The sequence below is a fragment of the Myotis daubentonii genome, chromosome 1, assembly GCF_963259705.1.
Source record: "Myotis daubentonii chromosome 1, mMyoDau2.1, whole genome shotgun sequence".
NCBI lineage: Eukaryota > Metazoa > Chordata > Mammalia > Chiroptera > Vespertilionidae > Myotis > Myotis daubentonii.
The window spans coordinates 95,902,515-95,925,364 of NC_081840.1; the positions used below are offsets into that span (position 1 = coordinate 95,902,515).

Here is a 22,850-nt window from a genome sequence, read left to right on the forward strand (position 1 = left end):
TAGCAGTGGGCAAAACTGGGAAACTAAATATTGTAGGGTGGGACCTCACCCCCAGAGTGACCTTTCTTCCCCTAGCAAATGGATGGTCATGCGGTTCACACATCTTGCCCTTTTATACCACTGGTCATGTGGCTCAGACCCTCCCCTGAACTTTCCTCCCCCAGCATATTGACCTCCTTAGAGGAGGAACAAGGGAGCCAGAGAAGAGCCTCATATGACTCCCATGCAAGCCCTTGCATGACCACTCCCTTAAGCATTAAGCCCTCAGGACAATGAGGTTCTGACCTGCATCAAATAATCTTAGGAACAAAGCCTTAGTCTGTTGACCACAGAGACAGAGTTTTGGTCAAACTAGAGATAACAGCTAGGACTCAGTTGTGTTTCAGCTCCAAGCCCAGGAAAGCAGCAGGGCTAGGTGGGGCAGTGCCATGGCCGCCTCAGGACCAACTGTGATAGCCAATCACCCTGCCCTGCCCTGCACGGAACAATAAGTGGGGACCACGATCCTGAAGGGACACCTGGAAAGCTCATGAATATTCTCTTGAGATCTTCCCTTATGACCTCTCCTAAAATTTCTACATTTAGACAAAAACTCTTAAGATGAAGGACTTAGTGAATCTCTCTCTCTCTCTCTCTCTCTCTCTCTCTCTCTCTCTCTCTCTCTCTCTCTTGCAGTGGTCGCCAACTGGTGGTCCTCAGACCACTGGTGGCCCGTGAGGTCCGAAAGGTTGGCGATGGCTGCTCTAGAGCTAGTCGGTGCCTTTCCCCCTCTCCTTTCCTCAGGCAGGTATATCCTTGCTTTCTTTCTCCAAAGCTCCAAGGGCCCTTCTTTTGCTCTGTAACTTGAGTCCTGAATCCATGCAGACCAGCTGGCTCTCTTCTACCTCTGTGACTTTCTACATAAATTTTCTCTTATAATTTGAGTTCTTGGCTATAAATTCTTTCTCAGCTGATCTCAAGGACTTAGATCTAACATCTGGTGCTGTTTGGCCACTAACAAAACCAGGCATATTAAACTAGTTGGTGTTCTGTGATCTTAAAGAATGTTACGGTTACTTCCAACTAGTTACAGCGACTGGGATTAGTTTTACTTTCAAAGGATTGTCCTAACATAGCTTGGGCTGTTTCCAAATTTGGTTATTGTTATATTGTTGGGCTCTTTGAAAATCAATAAATACTTTTAAAATAAATGAATACTTCTAAAGTGTTTTAAAGTTAATTCTCTAGAGCAGTGGTTCTCAACCTTGGCTGCACATTAGAATCACCTGGGAGTCTTGTTAAAAAATCTTGATTTCTGGGCCTCATCCTCCAGAAATTCTATTTCTTTGTTATTAATGTTGTGGCCCCACCCCATAACAAAGAAACAGAATTTCCAGAGGATGAGGCCCGGAAATTGGGATTTTAAAGAGATTCCCAGGTCATTCTAATGTGCAGCCAAGGTTGAGAACCGCTGCTTTAGAGGTTCTCAAAAATTTCCTGTCATCTCTCTGATAGCACAGTAGATAAATTTTAATTTGTATCAGTTATCTTCCAGTTGTAATTGATTTTAAATAGTCAAACACTTATTGAACTCCTAATTTGCCCTAGATTCTGTGCTCAGCCGCTAGAGGTAGAAGAGGAGTACAAGTCCTGCCTTCCCTAGAGAAGCTCACTTTTTATGAGGGAGATGCCCTGGAAGCAGCTGAGACCACTTAACAAGTGGTGTCTAGGGTGTGTGAATGCAGAGAAAGGGAGAATCTGCTGGCCCACGTATCCCGGAGATAGGTGGGAAGTGGGACGTTAACTTGCTGGAAAAAGGAGGAAGAAAAGGCCTTGTAGTCAGGGAGCAGCATGATGAGGCAGAGTCTTGATGAGTGTCAAGCAACTTAGAGAATAGAATTAATAACGTAATGTGAAGTGTTCTCTGAGGTTCTCATTTGAGTAATGTAATGGTAGTCTTAATTAAACATGAAGTGAGGGTTAAATTCTCAGAGTTGTTTTATCTGTGTGTTGGATGTGAGAGAATCTTCAAAAGATACTCTTAAGATAAGGAAACTGAGGCCAGAGAGAATTCTGGCCCCCAGGCTTGTTGGCCATAGGCCAGCCCCAGCACACACACCTCTGACGCAAATACATGTGTTTTGTCACACTGTCTCCTGAACTCATAGTTATTATTGGCTTTCATTTACTTCAATGAAATGCTCTTCCTTCAATATTATTATTTTTTTAAATATATTTTATTGATTTTTTTACAGAGAGGAAGGGAGAGGGATAGAGAGTTAGAAACATCGATCAGCTGCCTCCTGCACACCCCTTACTGGGATGTGCCTGCAACCAAGGTATATGCCACTGACCTGAATCGAACCTGGGACCCTTCAGTCCTCAGGCCAACGCTCTATCCACTGAGCCAAACCGGTTAGGGCCTTTCAATATTATTTAAAGAATTATGTTTTAATGTATAAAATAAAGAATAGAAATAAAAATCTGAGCTGCTTTTCATTTCTTAAGAAAACAAAAAGCACTGAAGTCTTATTTTTAATGTTTTGCCTTATTGTAAAGGGGGTTTATCATAGATGTTTGCCAAGTTGGATTATAGGTACATCAAGGGCAGCATTTTATGACCCCTGCCTCAGATTTCATGGTTGCAAGTTAGAGCATCTAATGGGTTTACCATAGAGCTGCACATGATATCGCATTAAAGTAGGTCATGGAGTATGAGAATAGTTGTAATGCTTAATTGTTTGACATTTTAACCAAGGAAAAAAACCACACTTTTATAGGTTTAACGTACTGTGATATTTCCTTCTATTCCCCTTCCATTCAGGTATCTCCAGGTCACCGTAGTGAAAAGTACAGCTCATGCTCAACAATATTTTTAGATGACAGCACAATTTGCCAGCCTAATGTTAGAATCACCGTGCAATGGTGAGTACAAATAAGTAGCCCAGGACTCAGTGACAGACCCTGTTGCTAAAAGGATCCTACCCACATGTAATTCCATCTGAGTGTCCTTCTCAGTGATCGGGCTAAGAAACTGGCGTCAATTATGATTTCAGTTTCCATTTTAATCTTAGAGCGGATGGAAGAAGGGAAAGGCTGTTGGCAAATACAAAATTCCCCCCAAAAGTTTTCATATTTACTTGATGCATTACTGTTGTTGAGACATTGTTAAACACCATGAAAGGAGAGGTGCTTTTTATTGAATATTTCTAGGGAAAAGAAGTATTTCTTTATGAGATACAGGCTTAAAACAGTGTGTCCCACTTTGGAAGCTACTCTTGGAAGAAAGACTGGCTTGTCCCCTACTGGCACCAGAGGCATCTGCGTTTGCATTCCGTTTCTTTCCTGCCAGATTTCCCCCTGCTTACTTTTTTTCCTGCACTATTTCTATGTTAAAATTCACGTCTCCTTCCAGGAAAAATGTATCAAACCAGTCTTAAGGAACAACTTTTCAAGCCAATTTCTTTGTGGATAAAATGTGTTCAACTGAGATTTTAATTTTATAGATGTATTAGATATATATATGTATATATACATATATGTGTGTGCATGTGTATATATATGTAAAACTAAATCTATATATATATATATATATATCCAAGACACTGTATCAATCCATATATAAGAAAATCACAGCAGAGAAAAATGAGAGAGGTGAAGTTTTGGAAACTTCGCCACAGTCAGGCTTATACTTAAGCAAACATAACTTCATTGAGTTCTGTGAGCATCACATACTCCACAATTGGAGATGCACTTTAAAAAACCTTAAGATGAAACTTTTAAGCTTATTTAAGAGCCAAAGAAAACCAAACTAGAATGTAGGGCTTCCTGAATCTCATTGGGGTGTTCAAGGAATATTATCAGTGTCTCCCTGGGGTATGAGTATTGATATTCCAGAACACAGTTTGGGAAATGCTACCTGAGAATATTAATGTTCTCATTCCTAATTGTACTTTTCAGTCCTAAAAACATAATTTGTTTTAATTTTATTAAACTTAATTTTATTTCTATTGTACCAGCTTTTTTGCTAATTAACTTACCAGTAACTTCTACTTTACTTAAAAACAGCAGGTTCACAATCATAATACTATAACTTCCTTCTCTCACTTATAACAATAGTCGAGATCAAACTGTTTCTTAGCAAAAATTGAGCCCCATCTCTACCTAAAGTCCTGAACTTTGGCAGCTGTCACATAATCGTTTAGTCTTTTTTTTTTCTGCCAGGACACTAAATCCACGAGTAAAAAAAACCCACTTCACTCTGCCTCTATTCCATAGCTTCTTTTGAATCAAAGGGTTCTGATGTTGCAGTATATAATTCAAAGGTAGTTTTAAAGATTAGCTTTGCTCAGACAAGTAGATGTTATGCTATTTTGTTCTCCAAATTAGTCTAATTTTTGGAAGTACAATAAGTTTTAATTTGTTCTCATCAAGATTTGAAAATGATCATTCAGTATATTTACTATTGATGAAATAAAGGTTTACTGAGAAAATTAATAGAGCTAATGGGCTTTTAGGTATGGTTTAGAAAAAATGTTATGGGGTAGTAGTGCATTGTTCTCAATGGGGTGCATGAGACTTATTAGAATCACTTAGTAACTTTTTTCAAAATAATGTCTCAACAGATGTATTCCATTTCCTCTCCCCTAACATACAAGCCTTTTGATAAGCTGAGGAAGGATGGGAGGCATATTTTATGAAGCAAAGCATACAGGGTGCTTCTGATTTTAACCCTAATTCCTGTGTTCTCAAATTGCACATTACAATCACCTGAGAAGCTTTCAAAACAATCCCAAGTCGTACCCAATGCCTATTAAATCAGATTATCTCAAGGTGGGAGAAGGCTGTTTTTAAAGCTCCTCTGATGACCCCAGTGCACAGCCACGCCTGGGAACCACACTGCCTGGTAGAGTGTAGATGGAGAACGGCTTCTCACTCTTGGTGGGACCTTGAGCAAGTCAGTTTTAAGCCTTGGTTACCTTCTCTGTAAAATGGGTTGTTGAATTAAATGTCATCAAAAGTTCATTGGTTCCTTTCAGTTTATGCTTTAATTCTGTGATTTTAAAATCAATTTGACATGCCTCAGTGAGGTCTCTGTTCAATGCCCGGTCAGGTCACATGCCTGGATTGCAGGCTCGATCGCCAATGTGCGGTGTACAGGAGGCAGTTGATCAATGATTCTCTTCTAACAGTATATTCTCTAGCGTTTTGGTTTTCTTAATTTTGCTAAAAGCCAAAGAATTACAAGGTGAAAAGTGCCCAGGCTATACTGTTCTGAATGAGGATTTTGTAGCCACTGGGCAACTGGGAAGGTCTTCCCTCACCACATTTAAAAAATGTCTTCAGCCCTAGCCAGTTTGGCTCAGTGGATAGAGCATTCGTCTGTGGACTGAGGGTCCTGGGTTCGATTTCGGTCAAGGGCACTTACTTGGGTTGCAGGCTCAATCTCCTGCCCTTGTTGGGGGTGTACGGGAGGCAACCAATCGATGTGTCTCTTTCACATCCATGTTTTTCTCTCTGTGTCTCTCCCCCTCCCTCCCACTCTCTCTAAAAATTAATGGAAAAATATCCTCAGGTGAGGATTAACAACAACAAAGAGTCTTCAGACCTAACATAAAATCAATTGTTACAATTTTTTTTTCTCAGCCTGGCATTAGCAATATATTACCACATAAAGAACAGGTGAGTTTTAAACCTGTCTTGTTATTCTAGCTAATAAACATACAAGATATGAAGTTTAGTGTTAGATAATAACTATAGACATTATTGGAGTAAGCTATATAGTGCTTTTATTACATTATTGAAGGGAATCATTTGTTTTTCTCTTAGGATTCTTAATGCTTAAGTTATTGAGGATCCCAAAGAATGTTTGTTTATGTAGGCTATATTGATATTTACTGTATTAGAAATTAAAATTGAGACTTTAGAATAAGTCCCTTATATGTTGAAACATGTCTTTTTTTATAGCACTGTTGAAATTTTCAGCAGGATAATTCTTTGCTGTAGGGGGCTGCCTTGTGCGTTACAGGATGCTTAACAGCATCCCTGGCCTCTCCTCACTAGATGCCAATAGCACACTCTTCCCAGACCACATTCTAAAACAAAAAATGCCTCCAGCCATGGCCATATGTTTCCCCGGGAGATAAATTCATCCACTAGAGCAGTGATGGAGAACCTTTTGAGCTCGGCGTGTCAGCATTTTGAAAAACCCTAACTTAACTCTGGTGCCGTGTCACATATAGAAATTTTTGATATTTGCAACCATAGTAAAACAAAGACTTATATTTTTGATATTTATTTTATATATTTAAATGCCATTTAACAAAGAAAAATCAACCAAAAAAATGAGTTTGCGTGTCACCTCTGACACACGTGTCATAGGTTCGCCATCACTGCACTAGGGAGCCATAGCATTAGCGTAACTCTTTATAAAAGATAATTATTTTCCACAACAAAAAGTTGAGTGGAAATTGTCACTTATATATATTTTTGCAAATCTCTTTATGTCTGATTTAATAGAACAGCTGATTCTCATGTACACCCTGTCTTCAATCCTCTGTGATTACTTCAATCATCTCAATAATTCGTTTTGAAGAAACAATGTGAAGGCCCAGCCTCATGTTGCTCTATAGCTAGAAAAGGGTGTGTTTTTAAAGTCTCCAGATAATTATGGATATTCTTTCATACTGTATTTGAAGTCCACAAGCGCTGGTTTGTTAAATTAGTTACAGTGGGATTTTAAATCATATTTATGAACTTGCAGTAGGTCTCTGTTAAATTAATACTCATTCATATATCTTTTACACTGAATGAATCTTTTTACTTGTATATAATTTATAATATTATTCATTGGTTATTTGGAAAGTATTGGTTCACATTTCTTTATACAGTATTAAAGCTCACTTTTGTTAGTCAGCATCATATCAACACCAGTTTTACCAGAAAAGCCTAAATATTGAAAAGCTGTCAAGCTCACAAAAAAAGGTACAATTTCCCCCTAATATTGATTTTTAGCTTGATAGCTTGAATTGTGTCATTGGCAACAAATAACACAAGTTATTTTCCTTGAAGTGACAGGCTCACTGTTCAGTTTTGAGAGAAAGACAGTTGTATAAAGATGTTATTCAATGAAAAAAAGTAGCTCGCTCAGCTCACTACTAAGTCACAAGTGCTTTTACCTAACAAGCACATTTCAGTATGCAGAAGTGCTTAATGTATACTTACCCCTTATTCGGAATAGAAAAAGAAGAATCAGCCATTACTAATTGTTACTGCTTTATCAAAGATGTTCTTAAGTAAAGCAGAATTTTGTGTTTCAACAAGAGGCAGTGAAAAATAAAATGACTACTAGTACAGTGTAGTATTCCTGCCTTGATTCGTTCTCACAAACCATGACTTTTGCTTTTATACAATGGTTGCAAATGTCAGTGCAAATGGAGGCAATGCCTTAATATTTCTGTAAAAATAGTTTGGCCTCATGGGTCTCCTGAAATGGTCTAAGATAGTGGTCAGCAAACTCATTAGTCAACAGAGCCAAATATCAACAGTACAACGATTGAAATTTCTTTTGAGAGCCAAATTTTTAAAACTTAAACTATATAGGTAGGTACATTGTTATTAACTTAATTAGGGTACTCCTAAGGCTTAGGAAGAGCCACACTCAAGGGGCCAAAGAGCCACATGCGGCTCGCGAGCCGCAGTTTGCCGACCACTGGTCTAAGAGAACCCCACAGGCCTGCAAAACACACTTGGAGAACCACTGTTTAAATGAGCAGAGTATGTTAGTGTGGAAAATTAAACTTAAAAGAAGAAGAAGAAGAAGACTGGTTGCCCTGGCCTGCGTGGCTTCAGTTGGTTGGGAGCATCATCCCATACACCAAAAAGTGGCGGGAGTGTTTGATTACTGGTCAGGGCCATACATCAAAAGGTGGCAGGTTAGATCCCCAGTTGGATGCTTGCAGGAGGCAGCCAACCAATGTTTCTCTCTCTCCCTCCCTCTCCCCCTCCCCCTTCCTCTCTCCCTCCTTATCCCTCTCCTCTCCCTTTCTTCTTCTCCCTTTCTTCCTCTCCTTCCTTTCTTCCTCTCCCTTTCTTCCTCTTCCTTTCTTCCTCTCTGTCTCTCTCTCCCTTCCTCTCTAAAATCAATGGTCTGGTCACTTTTAAAATAAAAAGGCGAATTTTTAACTCAGTCTACTTAAAAGTGGCAAGAAGAAATACATAATAATATAGGAAACTAAAAAGAGAAAAAAAAAACACAGAAAAAAATGAATCTCATATTCACATGAATGTTGCCCACCCCTCCTGCTTTATAAAATGTTCCTGTGTCTTCCGACGTGAGCTTAGAGGAGTGGGCAATTAATTTGGTTGTCTAGCATTGCCTATTAGGGAAGGTCAATGCTTATAAAGGCAACTTTGGCTGGTCATTATAGAAAAAATTTCACAGAACTGATGTGCTGAGTAAAAAGAGGTGAGAAAATTCTTACAGAACCTAAGAGAAGAATTTGTAGAAGGACTTTGTTGAAGGTTAAGCTTCTCCTTCCACCCCTCTCTCTACTCCCAGGAGATGTGTTACTAAGATATTAACAATTCCTGGATTTGTTTCTTAAATCACTTTCTTATTTTTTAGAGATGCAAATAGATCTGAGGACATTTTTGATGAAAGGTTACATCCATTTACAGTAAGTGCCAGTTGTATTAAAGTTATATTTCTCTCTCTTACAATTGTGTTTATTTTATGCTAATTTGCTTTGAAATTAATCACTAGAAGAAAATTACTCCCTCCAGCTTGAAGTCAAAATTATCTTCTTTTAAGTTTTCTTCCCCACCCCGTGTTGCATCTAATGATTTTACAAAACAAATACATAAGAAATATGTCAGCAAGAACTGAGTTGTAGCTTTGTATAACTAGTAAGCTAAAGTAAGTCAACATGCTCCTCCCAAAAAAGTATCTTTTGAAAAGATAATTTTCAGTAACATCAAACAATATGAATATTTGTAAATAAACCTAACAGATATTTTAAGATCTCTATGAAGAAAATTAAACAGCTATTTAAACTTTGGGTTAATTAGAATGACAAAAGAATTTCAAATTCACTTCTTCAGATGCTCTATAGCAGCGCTTCTCAACCTGTGGGTCGCGACCCCTTTGGGAGTCGAACGACCCTTTCACAGGGGTCGCCTAAGACCATCAGAAAACACATATATAATTACATATTGTTTTTGTGATTAATCACTATGCTTTAATTATGTTCAATTTGTAACAATGAAATTAGGGGTCTCCACAACATGAGGAACTGTATTAAAGGGTCGTGGCATTAGGAAGGTTGAGAACCACTGGTCTATATGGCTGGTGACCACTGTACAGCACGGCATGGCCTTAGAGCCTGATGATTACAGGAAACTGAAAATACATTTTCAGAGTTGATTGCAGAAGTATGACATGGTGATCAACAAGACTTTTGAACCTAAAGATGGTTTATGTTTAGATAGAATTTTGTAGAAGGAAGGTGGAAAGGAACGTATCAATTTTCTGAGGGTGTGCCTGTATTTATCTTTAATGAGTGTTGGTATTGAATCACTATTGGTATTGATTTCAGAGAGAAAGGGAGAGGGAGACAGAGATAGAAACATTAATGATGAGAGAGAATCATTGATCAGCTGCTTTCTGCACGCCCCCCGCCGGGGATTGAGCCCGCAACCCAGGCATGTGCCCTTGACCAGAATCGAACCTGGGACCCTTCAGTCTGCAGGCCGATGCTTCATCCACTGAGCCAAGCCGGCTAGGGCTCACTGTTGTTTTTTAAGGCCTCATTGTTTATATTTAAAAGACTAAAAGACATGTCACCCAATCAAAATTATCTTAAGCGGCATGTGGGCACAAACAGAAGACTATGATATTAGAGGCATGTGGGCACAAGCTATCATAAAAGTACTTCAGTGTTTTTCTTCAGTGGATACTTACTTTGCATTTTTTCTCCTTTCAGCATGAAATAGTTCCAGAGGAATACTTTAATCATAATCCTGATTCCGAAAGTATTTACAGATTTATTCACCCTTTTTTCAGTGCCACAAAGCTAACAGCTGAATGGGCAATAACAACTTTGGTAAGATAGTTCTTTCAGAAAGCCTCCTTTCTGTCCTGTCCACAGGGTATGATCTTGTTTTTCAAATACTAGTAAAAGTAGGTTCCTGAAATGATCATCAGAACTTTATTAAGGGAAAATTATCAAAGGAAGTAAAATACACACATTTGAGCTTACTAATCATGATTTAACATGTCCTTGCTTTTCTCATCACAACACAGTTGCTTTTAAAGGCAGCAGGAGAGATACCCGGTTTCTTCCTCCACACCTCAGGAGACACATGCGCATGCAGTGCACACACAGGCACACATACAAGGCGTGCTGTGGCGTGGGATGGGGCAATAGCAGACCCTCTGGGCCCCAGGCAGTGACAGGTTCAGTGTAGGTCTAAGCTGAGTTGCAGGCTGGATTCCCCAGGCAGTTGTAATATGTGTCCTGGTTGAGAACTAGAGCCCTAAGTTCTCTGTTCCTTGGATGATGGGTGTTCATCCGTCCTTGCTGTGCTCTTGTGCCTGCCTGTGACGTTGCCCAGGATTCTAGTGCCAGTAGGATCTAAAAGGGCTTTGCTAGTTGCCTGCTCAGCTACAGCTGTATAAGAACCATTGTATCATTCATACAGAATTCCTAAGGTAAGATTTTATCAGTTGGAATGAGTGGTCCATTCTAGTGAGAAGGAATGGGGATTGTGTCACTCCTCCCTCGGGCAGTCCTAAAGGGGAAAGTCTCCTGCGTGGTCTGGAGGGAAGAGTACTTAGGTCAGTGCCTCCTCCTTCAGTTAACATTTTGGAGAGGCAGCCTGTGCTTCTGAATAGAGACCCTCAGTGGGCACTGGATCAGACACAGGCCTCTCCATGGAGCTGCCAGCCATGTGGAGTGCTGAGCGCATGCTGGGGAGAGGCAGGAGTGGTGCTCTCATAGGGAGAGCTAGGTAACACAGGAAGGAGGGCGTCTGGGTGGAAGAGGGTGAGTCCTTTGTAGGCGAGTTAAGTTTGATGCACCTGCGAGACAGCGGAGGGGCAGTCTCTAGTAATGGTTTGAATATATGGAATTAGCATGAATCTGAGCTACAGTAGGAAATTAAGATTAGCTGTTCCAGTGCAGAGGAAGACTATAAATGGAAAAGTGTATAGAAGAGAGAATAGTGACAAAGAGTTAGATATTCAGTGGCTATTTATGGAATGAACAACTTCTTGCAGCATTTTGACCACACTCTCTTGACCTCACCTATCTTGCCTTCTTTTTTATTATTTTCTCCTGGTTTTGCCACCACTCTAAGCCATTTCTGGGGACTTCTTCCTTCAGTGTTGATAGTCCTTACAGATCTAAGTGCTGAGGATAGAGGGGAAACGAGGTTGAATAAAGTTTTTTGCTTTTATGGAGCTTATATTCTTATAAGGAAGGCATACATATTTCTTTAAAAGAGTTTTATTAAAAAGATGAATATTTCAGGTAGTAGTAAATACCAAGAAGGTTGAGCAGGGTGAAGTGATAAAGTGATGACAAGGGCTTGAAACTCTAGATAGAATGATCAGGAAGAGCCTCTTTAAAAGATAACATTTGAACCCTGACATGACTGAACTGAGACAGATGAGCTCTGGTGTGATAGACAAAGGGGACAAGTGCCAGATTCGGAGACAGGAACGTTTTGTGTATTTGAGGAACAGTGAGGTATGGCCAGTGTGGTCAGAGTGTGGAATGAGGGAAAGAATGTAGGACATGAGAGCATAGAAGAGCAATGTCCTATCTCATAGCGCTTTGTAGCTTCCAGGTCATGGGAATAAGGTACATTTTCATTTGTTTGATGGGAAACCTTTGGCAGAGTAGGGTAGTGAAGTGCTCTTAATTAAAGAGGCTCTCCTGGCTGCTTTGGGGAGACTAGATAGTAAGTGGGAGGCCGAGTGGGGGCCGAGAAGCCAGTGATACAGGTGAGAAGTGACAAATAGAAAGTGGTCTGATTACAAGAATTGCTAACAGATTGGAGCAGGTTAACTCAATTGAAGGTTTTGGCCCAGAACTTAGGCAATGGTGTGCCCTTTATGACATTAGGGAATGCTTGGGGAGTGGAACTGAGTAAAGAGCTCTGATTTGTATGGGCAAAGGCACTAATGACCTTAGCATTGTGCTTTCGGGAGAGTGACAGTGCCAGGCAGACCGCAGTGGATTAAGGAGAGAATGAGACATGAGAAGCAGCATGGGCATTCACTGTGAGCAAAAGGAGAGGAAGCTTTCTAGGGGTTGGGGGGTGGGAAGCATGTAAACACATATTGGGGAGAATCTCTGGCAGACAGGGAGGGTTCTTCAAAAAGAGGTAATTGTGGGAGGTGTTCTTCAGAAGTGGGATGGGATCGACTTCACTGCTAGAAGAGTTTCAGTGAGAAGAGAAATCTCAATTCCACTGTCACCGGAGGGCAAGTGGTGTAAATGAACGAGTATTGGCACATACCACGTCTGCGGTAAAGTTACGGGAAGGTGAGAGATTGCCAATGTTGTATTAGTGCCTCTAATTAATCCCATCAAGTAGACAGTTGAACTTTGTAAGGAGGTTCATTCTTAGGATATCTGAGAGCACTGAGTTTTGCGGGGAGAGGGTTGGTGGAAATTTTCACTAAGAATGCATAATGTTCAATAACCATTTGCTTTCTTAAAATACAGTTGAGTTTGAAGAGCAATAGCAAATCAGAGCTGCCAATCTGATAACCTCCGACAGTAAATATACTCTTTAAAATTGGACATTTTTCTTTTTGTAAAATGGCATGCATACTCTTCTGTAAAGCACCCTTTGAAATAACAACAAATCCCAGCTTGCCTCTAAAATCTGTTTTTAGCTGTTAACTTTACCCAGTTCTTTGTAGAATAGACATGCAATACATGTGAGGAATTCATGAAACTTCACCAGCTACCTGGAGAGCCAGGGAGACAGAGACTGGCAGCTCTGCTACCACCTGAAACCAACAGAACAGGTTGTGTAAGACGGAGGTGGAGTTCATAAAATGATGATGGAGATGTGAAGATTAGGGGATATAAAAGGGCTACCCCTTGTGTGCATGTGTGTTTCTCACAAAGGCACTAAGTCCAGGATTACTTGACAGTTGTAAAGACCTGCCTCAAGCACACCTGTTTGTACTGCCTGTCCTGCTGCACCACACAGCAGCCACTGCGGGGCTGTCTTGATGACCAGGGTTTATCTTCAGCTTGTGCCACAAAAGGACTAGTTAATATGTAAAGAAGATACAAATGTGGCCAGTATTGCCAGGGATTTACATATACAAGTACTATGTAAAATCACCATATAACTACCAGCCAGGTATGAAACAGTGCACGTGGTAGGCACTTGAGTATCTACACTGGGCCCTTTACAAGTGGAAAGGTAGTAACATTTCTTCAGGAAGTCCTTGGCTAAGATGTCCATTCATTCCTGTGACCAAAAATTGGACTGGAAATTCACATGGCAAAGTAGGCAACAGAAGTATCTCATCTGCAACTGTAACTTGGTCTCTGGCTTTGGCTGGCCAAGCAGTCTCCATAGAACCCAAGAATAAAAGGCATGTCAAAAACACGTGAAAGTTTAAGTTCTTACTATAGCACTTAAACCCTGAAATAAAACCAAAGACCCATGTTCTACTTTTGCAGGTTTACTTAGAAAGACTTTTAATTTATGCTGAGATCGACATTTGCCCCACTAACTGGAAAAGAATTATTTTGGGAGCTATTCTTCTTTCCTCCAAGTATTTGCATGATCAGGCTGTAAGGAATGCAGACTTCTGCCAAATCTTCAAGGGCATTACAGTCAAGGACATGTGAGTTAGCAAGGTTTTTGTGAACTTTCTTACCATTTTCCAATAACTTATTTGCTCCAATAAAGTTTACATATTAAGAAATATTTTTAAAGGTTACATTATGCAGAGAATTGAAGTAGGCAAAAATTACATACATTTTTAATCTACATTTGCTGTAACAATTCATATTCCTCCTCATTAACTATTAGGTCTTCATGTATTATTGTTATAATAATCTGTGATAATTTGAAATGTATTTCTCTGGTGGTTATTGGCAACCATTATACAAACTCACTTCTGAGAACAACAGTACTTTAAATATATTCATGGCTTTCTTAAAGCAGTCTAGCTACCAGTTCCAGTCCTTTCCCCACTCCCTCTTTATTATTATTATTTATTTGTTTCAATAAGACTTTTCATTCAGTATTATTTTGTATTAGTCTCAGGTGTACAGCATGGTGGTTACAAAATCATATACTTTACAAAGTGTTTTCCCCAATATTTTCAGTACAACTTGTCACCATACATAGTTATTACAGTGTTATTGACTATATTTTCTATGGTTTAATTTGCATCCCCATGACTATTTTATAACCAATCTGTACTTCTCAGTACCTTCACCTTTTTCACCCAGTCCCCCTCCCTCTTCCCTTCTGGAAGCCATCAGTCTGTTCTCTATATCTATGAGTTTGCTTCTGTTGTATGTTCATTTATATTCTTTAGATTCCACATACAAGTGAAATGATACAGTATTTGTACTTTTCTGATTTAGTTCACTTAGCATAATACCCTGTAGGTCCATCTGTGTTGTCACAAATTGCAAGATTTAATTCTTTTTTATGGCTGAGTAATATTCCACCACTTTTTAATCCATTCATCTGTTGATTGGCACTTGGGTTGTTTCCATAGCTTAGCTATTGTAAGTAATGCTGCAATGAACATAGAGGTAAATATATTCATTGAATTATGTTTTGGGCTTCTTCGGATATATATATATACCCAAAAGTGGAATTACTGAGTCATAAGGCAGTTCCATTTTTAATTTCTCAAAGAAATGCCATACTGTTTTCCATAGTGGCTACACCAATCTACATTCCCACCAAAAGTGCATGAAGGTTCCTTTTTCTATACATCCTCACCAACACTTGCTGCTTGTTGATTTATTGATGGTAGCCATTCTGACAGGTGCGAGGTGATATCTCATTGTGGTTTTAACTTGCATTTCTTGGATGATTAGTGATGTTAAGCATCTTTTCATATGTCTATTGGCCATCTGTATGTCTGCTTTGGAGACATTGAGGTCCCCTGTCCATTTTTTAATTGGATTGTTTTTTCATAGATGTTGAGTTGTATAAGTTTTAATTTGTAAAAAATGTTTACAAGATTTTTATTAATTGAATTATTATTTTTTTAGAGAGAGAGGAAGGAAGAGAGAGAGAGAGAGAGAGAGAGAGAGACATCAATCTGAGAGTGAAACACTGTTTGGCTGCTTCCTGCACACCCCCTACCAGGGATCGAGCCTGCTACCCTCGCATGAGTTGTGTAAGTTTTTTATAAATTTTGAATATTAATCCCTTATATTATTGTCAAATAATGTTTTCCCATCAGTGGGTTGTCTTTTTATTTTGTTGATGTTCTTCTTTGCTGTGCTAAAACATTTTAGTTTGATGTACTCCAATTTGTTTATTTTTTCTTTTGTTACACTTGCTTGAGATGCTCTATAAAAAAAATATATTACTAAGGGAAATGTTCCACATTTTACTGCCTAATGTTTTCTTCTAGGAGTTTTATGGTTTTGAATCTTACATTTAAGTTAATAATCAATTTTGAGTTTATACTTGTATATGGTGTAAGAAGGTGGTTTAGTTTCATTTTTTGTATTTATCTGTCCAAATTACCCAACACTATTTATTAAATAGACTGTCTTTACCCCATATATGACCTTCTCTCCTTTGTCAAATATTAATTGACCATGTAGGTGTGGATTTATTTCTGGGCTTTCTATTCTCTTCCATTTATCTACATGTCTGTTTTTATGCCAGTACCATGCTGTTTTGATTACTATAACCTTGTAGTGTAGTTTGATATCAGATAGTGTGATACCTCCATCCTTGTTCTTTTTTTCTTGAGATTGCTGTGACTATTCGGGGTCTTTTGTGGCTCCATATAAAATTTGGGATTATTGTTCTATTTCTGTAAAATACACCCTTGGTATCTTGATAGGAATTGCATTGCATCTATAGATTGCTTTGGGTAGTATGTACATTTTAAAGGTGCTCATTCTTCCTATCCATGAACATGGTATATGCTTCCATTTACATGTATCTTCTACAGTTTTTTTCTTCAGTGTCTTATAATTTTCTGAGTACAGGTCTTTTACCTCCTTGGTTAAATTTATTCCTAGGTATTTTGGTGGGTGTTTTTTTATGCAATTGCATATGGATTGTTTTTTAGTTTCCCTTTATTTTTAATCTTTATTGTTGAAAGTATTACATATATCCCCTTTTTTCCCCCTTTGACCTTTCTAGCCCACCCCTGCCCCCCACCCCAAGCCTTCACTACCCTATTGTCTGTGTCCATGGGTTATGCTTATGTACGTACATACACATTCTTTGGTTGATCTCTTCCCACCCACCGACCCTCCCCTACCTTCCCTCTGAGATTCCACTGTCTTTTCCATGCTTCTATGTCTTTGGATCAATTTTGTTCATTGGTTTATTTTGTTCATTAGATCCCACTTATGAGTGAAATCAGTGGTACTTGTCTTTCCTTGACTGGCTTATTTTGCTTAGCATAATGCTCTCCAAGTCCCTCCTTGCTATTTCAAAGGGTAAGAGATCCTTCTCTTTTACTAATAGTTCATTATCTATAATAATAAAAGTGTAATATGCTAATTAGACCAGAAGTCCTTCCGGACGAGTGAAGCCCGGGTCCCGGGTGCCTGCCAGCAGCCGGAGGAAAGCCACACAATCCAGTCTCTTCTCACTAGTCCACTCCCAGCCACCCTCCCTCTGTCTAAGCTCAGGGCAAATGGCCACAAAAAGATTGTGTGCTGGCTCTTTAAAGAGGGCACCTGGATTTCTAGCAGATCCCTATCTCCTGTCTCTCCCTGGAAGACAGATCCCTGCTTATTTTCACAGCCAGACATTATGTGGGCTCCTCTTCCCAGCTCTGGTGCTCTGGGCTGGGTAGCTTGGCATGGGGCTGAGACCCCTCGCTTTTAAGAAGGGATCTTTGTAGCTGAGATATCCCTATGGATTCTCAGACACTGCATGTGGGTGCTGGGGCCAGCCCTTCCTTCCAGTGTCACGGTGGCTTCTTCATAAATCCTTGGTTATAAGAAATCTGTTCAAGTAGTCTGCAATTGGTTATTCAGGTTGAATGTTCTATATTTTAGTTGAAATTCCAGTTCGGTCCTGGGAAGAGGTGAGTATAACTTTTACCTCTTCTGCCACTCATCCCACCCAGTGTTTTTCTGTTGTTTCCAGTCCACTTTTAAAGGGCATACATCTGGCCTTTGGAATAAGTGTTTGGCCACTGTTATGGTCTTAGGGCTTCTAGACTATTGATGGGGGTGCTTATAGCTTAAATCTGAGTCACACCGTGTATATCTGCATTTACCTGTCTTTTCCTCCTTTATATCTAAAGTCATGTTGTTAAAGAAACCATGGTAGAAAATTAACCACATGTAAAGGTTTCAGGTCCCTGTGCTCGCTCCTGCTTTTTAAAGAGCATTGCACATGTTTGAAAGTAGGTCTGATGATTTAGCAAGCTCCGACCTCTCAGGCAGGCGGGGAAGTCTAAGTTCTTCACGTAATAGTGTAAACTGAAGAGTCACCGTTATCTTGCTGGTGGCCATTAGCAAATGACATGACAGCAAATAATAAACTTGAAACAAATGAAAGCACTTTTGGAAGTCGCAGAAGCTAAAATGACCTTGACACCACTGTCATCAGTCTTCAAACTGGCCCCTTGGAGGAAGTATAACTTGTGCTCATGAACACTAGCCCTGCCATGATGGCCACTGAGATTTTCTCAAAACCTGCAACTCAACTGGTGGGGCTCTGGTTCTAGTTATAACATCAGAGACCATGCAGAGAAATGTATGGGTTTGCATAGATGTGAGCCCTAGAGGAAATGGTGGCAGTATCAAGCCACAGACTCCTTGTAAAGAATGCTTTGTGTGTATGAACAGAGAAATACCAGGAGCTATGTTTATGATAGGCTGCTTTTATTTATGATCTTTAGGAATTGGAAGGTATTATAACAGTGCTTAGTATACATCGGTGTCAAGCCCCTGCTGCTGACTACTATTTGTAATGTTCTCTCTTGAATCTAAATTGAAAAATTGGTGTCTATCAGCTTTTCCTTAAAACTTTCCAACATCCATGTATCTTTTTAGAATATTATTTCCCTTCAAAAGAATAAGTTAAACTGAGCAGCTGCTATTCAGAAAATTTGTTGTGTTTGTAAACGGTATACCATTCAGCTGTCTTGCCATTGAAAAACCAAAAAAGCCCATAAAAATCAACCCCAAACAAACAAAAAAATCCCAGATGATGCATAATCGTTAGACATAAGGCTTTCTTCCATGATTAAGCCTCTATTAGTAGACTGGTAGTCCTATGAAGGTACTATATTTCTTCACAATTAACATATATTAGTGAAGGAAATATAAAAAGGATGGTAAAGTGCATTTATTCCTGTAGTAAATTAAGTCCTGTTTAGCTGATTATCAAAACATTATCTGATTTACATTTCTATAGGCTTATGGTCATATGAACAGGGAATTAATTTTGGAAGTAGGTTCACTAGGTTTGAAGTTTAACAAGTGAGAAAGCCTCATCTCTGCTTATATTCTGACCCCTCTCCATGCAGGAGAACATCAAACTTTTGTTGACCTATCCAATGAATAAAATACTAAAACTTTGAAACTAAGACACCAAATATGTTTAAAAACCCTCTCATGTTTGTTCGGGTAGTTACTATTTTATTAATTAACTCTATCAAAGGATGACTGGAAGTAGTACAGTTTACTAATTTTATTTAACTACTTGGCAAGTGACAGCAGTATGGTCACATAGCAAAGCACTGCTCCCAAATTTCCTTTCCTGCTTTATTGAACTCACCTCTTCTGTTCCGGCAAGGGTCAGGGGATGCCGAATGTCTCGGGATTCCATTCCCAACACGGGAGAACTCTGAGTCTGACTGCCATGCTCTATTAGTCCAGCCAAGACATCTATCTTTAACCTTTCTGCCTTCCAAAGTTTTAGAAGTGCATCCAGTTCTGTCATAGTGACAGTTTCTCACCCCAGTAAGATTAAAATGAACAGAAGCTCGCATATGCTCTTTGACATTAGCCCCAGGCCCCGGGGTGGGGCGGAGGGGGGGGGGGGTCCCTTTCCCATCAGATGTAGCACATTTATTTATTTATTTACAGAGGCCCGGTGCATGAAAATTATGCACGGAAGGGTCCCTAGGCCTGACTGGTGATCAGGGCCGATCATGTTCCCCCACCTCCCTGCCTCCTCCTTCCCTCACTACCTCAGCACCTAGCTGCCACCTCTGGTTGCCCGCCATGTTCCACGCCACCCCCTGGTGGTCGGCGCACGTCATAGTGAGCGATCAAACTCCTGTTCTTCCTGTCCAACTCCCGAAGGGACACTTTGCATATTAGCCTTTTATAGATATAGATTTATTAGCAATGAATCCTTGTTGCCTGGAGTCTTCCCCCTCAGAGATAATAGTGGTGGCTCTCAGTGGATTCATTTGTTGCCATGGTGATGTGCCCACTCCTTTGGTTGGCACCTCTCTACTTTAATAAGCCCCTTCCTGTTATTGGCCTGGTGAAAATGTCTGCAAGTTCCTCAGAGCCTAGAGACAGCACACATCATTCGTTTCTTCTGAACACTAGAGTGAGGCCCTGTGAGTGAGCGAGGAGCATGAATCTACAGCTGCACTAATGGGACTTGGATGAATGAGCCCCAAGTCAGCAGCAAGAGTGAACAAGAGAGAGGGGACCTCCTCACCCTTGCCCGAAACTCAAAGTGCTAGAGGCAAAAGGGACCACAAATAGTTGTACCTTGTTTGTTGTTTGAACAGCAGTGTATTAGTATAGCCGGGTGACCTTTATTTGTTTCAAATCAAAACTTACAGCCATCTTAGTAGCTTAGAAGGATAATTTTGAAGATAGCCTCATTGACTAAAATTGTCCCGTGTTGGTTTTGTGTTTTCCTTCTTCCCCAGAAGTGACTTGGAAAGGCAATATTTATATCTACTCCAATTTCGTCTTAATGTTTCTGCCAGTGTCTATGCCAAATACTATTTTGACCTTCGGTCCTTAGCCAGTGACCACGGACTGCCTGTTGTGTTTGCTCCTCTTCGAAAAGAAAGAGCACAGAACCTAGAGGTAAGGCTGTTTTCTGCCAGACATCAAAACCAACATCTGTGGATAAGTCATATTATGTAGTGACTAGGAAAATTAAAAGTTTTTTAAACTAACACATTGAAGATTTATTAACTCTTTCACATCGTATTGCCGGTATCTTTTATGGTTTATTTGAGAATCCCACATTATAAAAAAAATTTATCTCTTCTGTGACCATGATTCAGAATAATTTAAATCAAATTTAATCTTTGATGGTTTTTTTACACTGTTCTTTTTTTTCTAACCATACATAAATAATGTCTTACAATTGTATCACTAATCATTTCTACAAATATAATCTACTTACCACTCTTAACTCAGTTTGCAAATCCATGTCTTTTCTGTATATATCACAGTTCAGTCCAATGAGTCTGTTAGACAAAGCTAACCTGAGAGACCTACACTTAGATTGTAGAATATGTGTTTCAAACACTTGGTGTAGAAAGTACATGGGTTTTTAATGGAAATTGTAAAGTGCATGGCACAAAGTAATATATATGACTTAAGACTTTGGTTTGTATGCAACAAAATTATTCACAACTAAAATTGATACTTTTAAAATGGACACTTTCTGTGGTACTTTGGTGGTACTTTAGAATAAGATGTGTTTCCACCTCAGTTAATGTGCAAGTGAAGTAGTACCTTATGGTGCTTCAATCATTAGACCTTTCCTACCTTTCAATAAAGTACAGCACATGCCTGTCTCATTAAAATCTGCTTAAAGTATATACTAACTAATAAAGATTGGATAGAATTTAAAAGCTGAGTAAACACTGATTTGCCCAAGTGTATGTCTATTATATTCAAGGAACCAAGTTTACAGGCAGCAGATGATATTGTTGTTAGGAACCTGTCGTGCCTTTGACATCATTGAGAAAACCCAAACTTTAAAAAATTCTAAGTTCCCCTTTGCGCTGGAAATCTAATCATAGTCCCTAAATAACTTACCTTAGTGAATTAGCATTAAGTAGATCCCAAGGACCTAGCAGTGTAGACCACAGCTTTCCAAAGAGGCAGTAACTATAATCCATGTAAAAAATGGGACTGTGTGGCTTATCAGTGATGCTTTCTTTGGGAAGGCTGCAACTCTTGCATTTTTAACGTACCTGTGCTCTATCTCATTTCTCTTCCTAGGCCATTTCCAGATATTGTGAAAACAAAAACCTGTGCAGGGTGGCTATAAAAAAATCTAGCAGCTGTGATAATTTTACTGATATGAAGTATGCCAACACCATTTTATCTTAAACTAAAAATGAGGGGCTGTGACATGATGAACCCCTCATCTACAATAACTGGAGAAATGTCAGCACTCCCGCTCAGAAACCAACAAAGCTAGTATTCCTCACCAGGGAGAAATGAGGGGTTGTAATATTATAAGCCCTTTGTCTACAAGGTGAAGAACTAAAAAAATATCACCTTTCCTGCTCAAAAACCAACCAAGTTCGTATTTCCTCTCTTAAGGAAGAAATGAGAGGTTGTAACATCATCAACTTGTCATCTACAAAAATAAGACCTGGAGATAGATATATCACCTTTCCTGCTCAAAAACAAGCAAAGTTGGTATTCTCCTCTTAAAAAAAAAAAAAAATGAAGGGTTATAACGTCATGAACCCTCATCTGCAAGGGCATGGACTGGAGAAATGTCACCGCTCCTGCTCAAAACCCAGCAAACTTTTTCTCTCTTAAGAAAGAAATGAGGTATTGTACCATCATGAACCTCTCATCTACAAAAAGAACTGGAAAAATATTAACTTATTGCTCAAAAACCAGCAAAGCTATTATTTAAATTGATTTTTAGAGAGGGAGGAAGGGAGAGAAAGAGAAACATTGATGTGAGAGTGAAACATCAATCAGCTGTCTCCTGCACGCCCCCTACCAGGGATCCAGCACGCAACCAGGGCATGTGCCCCAACTGGGAATCAAACTTGCAACCCTTCGCTGAACAGAATGACACCCAATTGCTCCTGTTCAAAAACCAACTTACCCACACCAGCCCGGGCTTATCTGCCTTATTTGCACTCTTAATGAAAAAAGGAGGGGCTGTGTCATCATGAGGCCCTCATCTACAAGTACAAGGACTGTAGAAATACTACTTCTACTCAAAACCCAGAAGGTAAGTGTTTCCTGTCTTGAAAGAGAAATTAGGGTTGTATCATTATGAGCCTTTTATCTACAAAAACAAAAACTAGAGAAATATCACCTCTTTTACTCAAAATCCAGCAGTTATTATTTCCGCTCTTAAGGGAGAGAAGAGGGGTTGTAACATTATGAGCCACTCATCTACAGTTACATGAGAAATATCAATTATCCTGCTGGAAAATGAAAAAAGAACCCACTGAATAGAAGAACATATTCACCAGTGATACATTCCAAAATATATAAAGTACTCATACAACTCAAACCAGGAAGACAAACCATCCAATTAAAAAATGGGCTAAGGACCTGAATAGAAACTGCTATCAAAGGGCATACAGGTGGCCAGTAGACAAGAAAAAATGCTCAAGGTCACTAATCATCAGAGAGATGCAAATAAAAAATCTCTTAAAAGTGAAATGAATAGTTGTAACATCATGAGCTTCTAATCTA

At 39.4% G+C, this 22,850-nt stretch overlaps 1 protein-coding gene across 1 annotated transcript in view; it reads left to right on the forward strand.

Moving 5' to 3' along the window:
* LOC132226014 (cyclin-Y-like protein 1) overlaps nucleotides 1-22,371 on the forward strand; it is a 37,726-nt gene extending 15,355 nt beyond the window's left edge. The window contains exons 4-10 of the mRNA XM_059680917.1: nucleotides 2,804-2,904; nucleotides 5,626-5,661; nucleotides 8,606-8,657; nucleotides 9,963-10,082; nucleotides 13,692-13,858; nucleotides 20,084-20,246; nucleotides 21,399-22,371. Of these exons, the coding sequence (XP_059536900.1) occupies nucleotides 2,804-2,904; nucleotides 5,626-5,661; nucleotides 8,606-8,657; nucleotides 9,963-10,082; nucleotides 13,692-13,858; nucleotides 20,084-20,246; nucleotides 21,399-21,509 (750 nt within the window). The 3' untranslated portion in view covers nucleotides 21,510-22,371. The remainder of the gene's footprint in view (nucleotides 1-2,803; nucleotides 2,905-5,625; nucleotides 5,662-8,605; nucleotides 8,658-9,962; nucleotides 10,083-13,691; nucleotides 13,859-20,083; nucleotides 20,247-21,398) is intronic.
* Nucleotides 22,372-22,850: the final 479 nt, after the last annotated feature.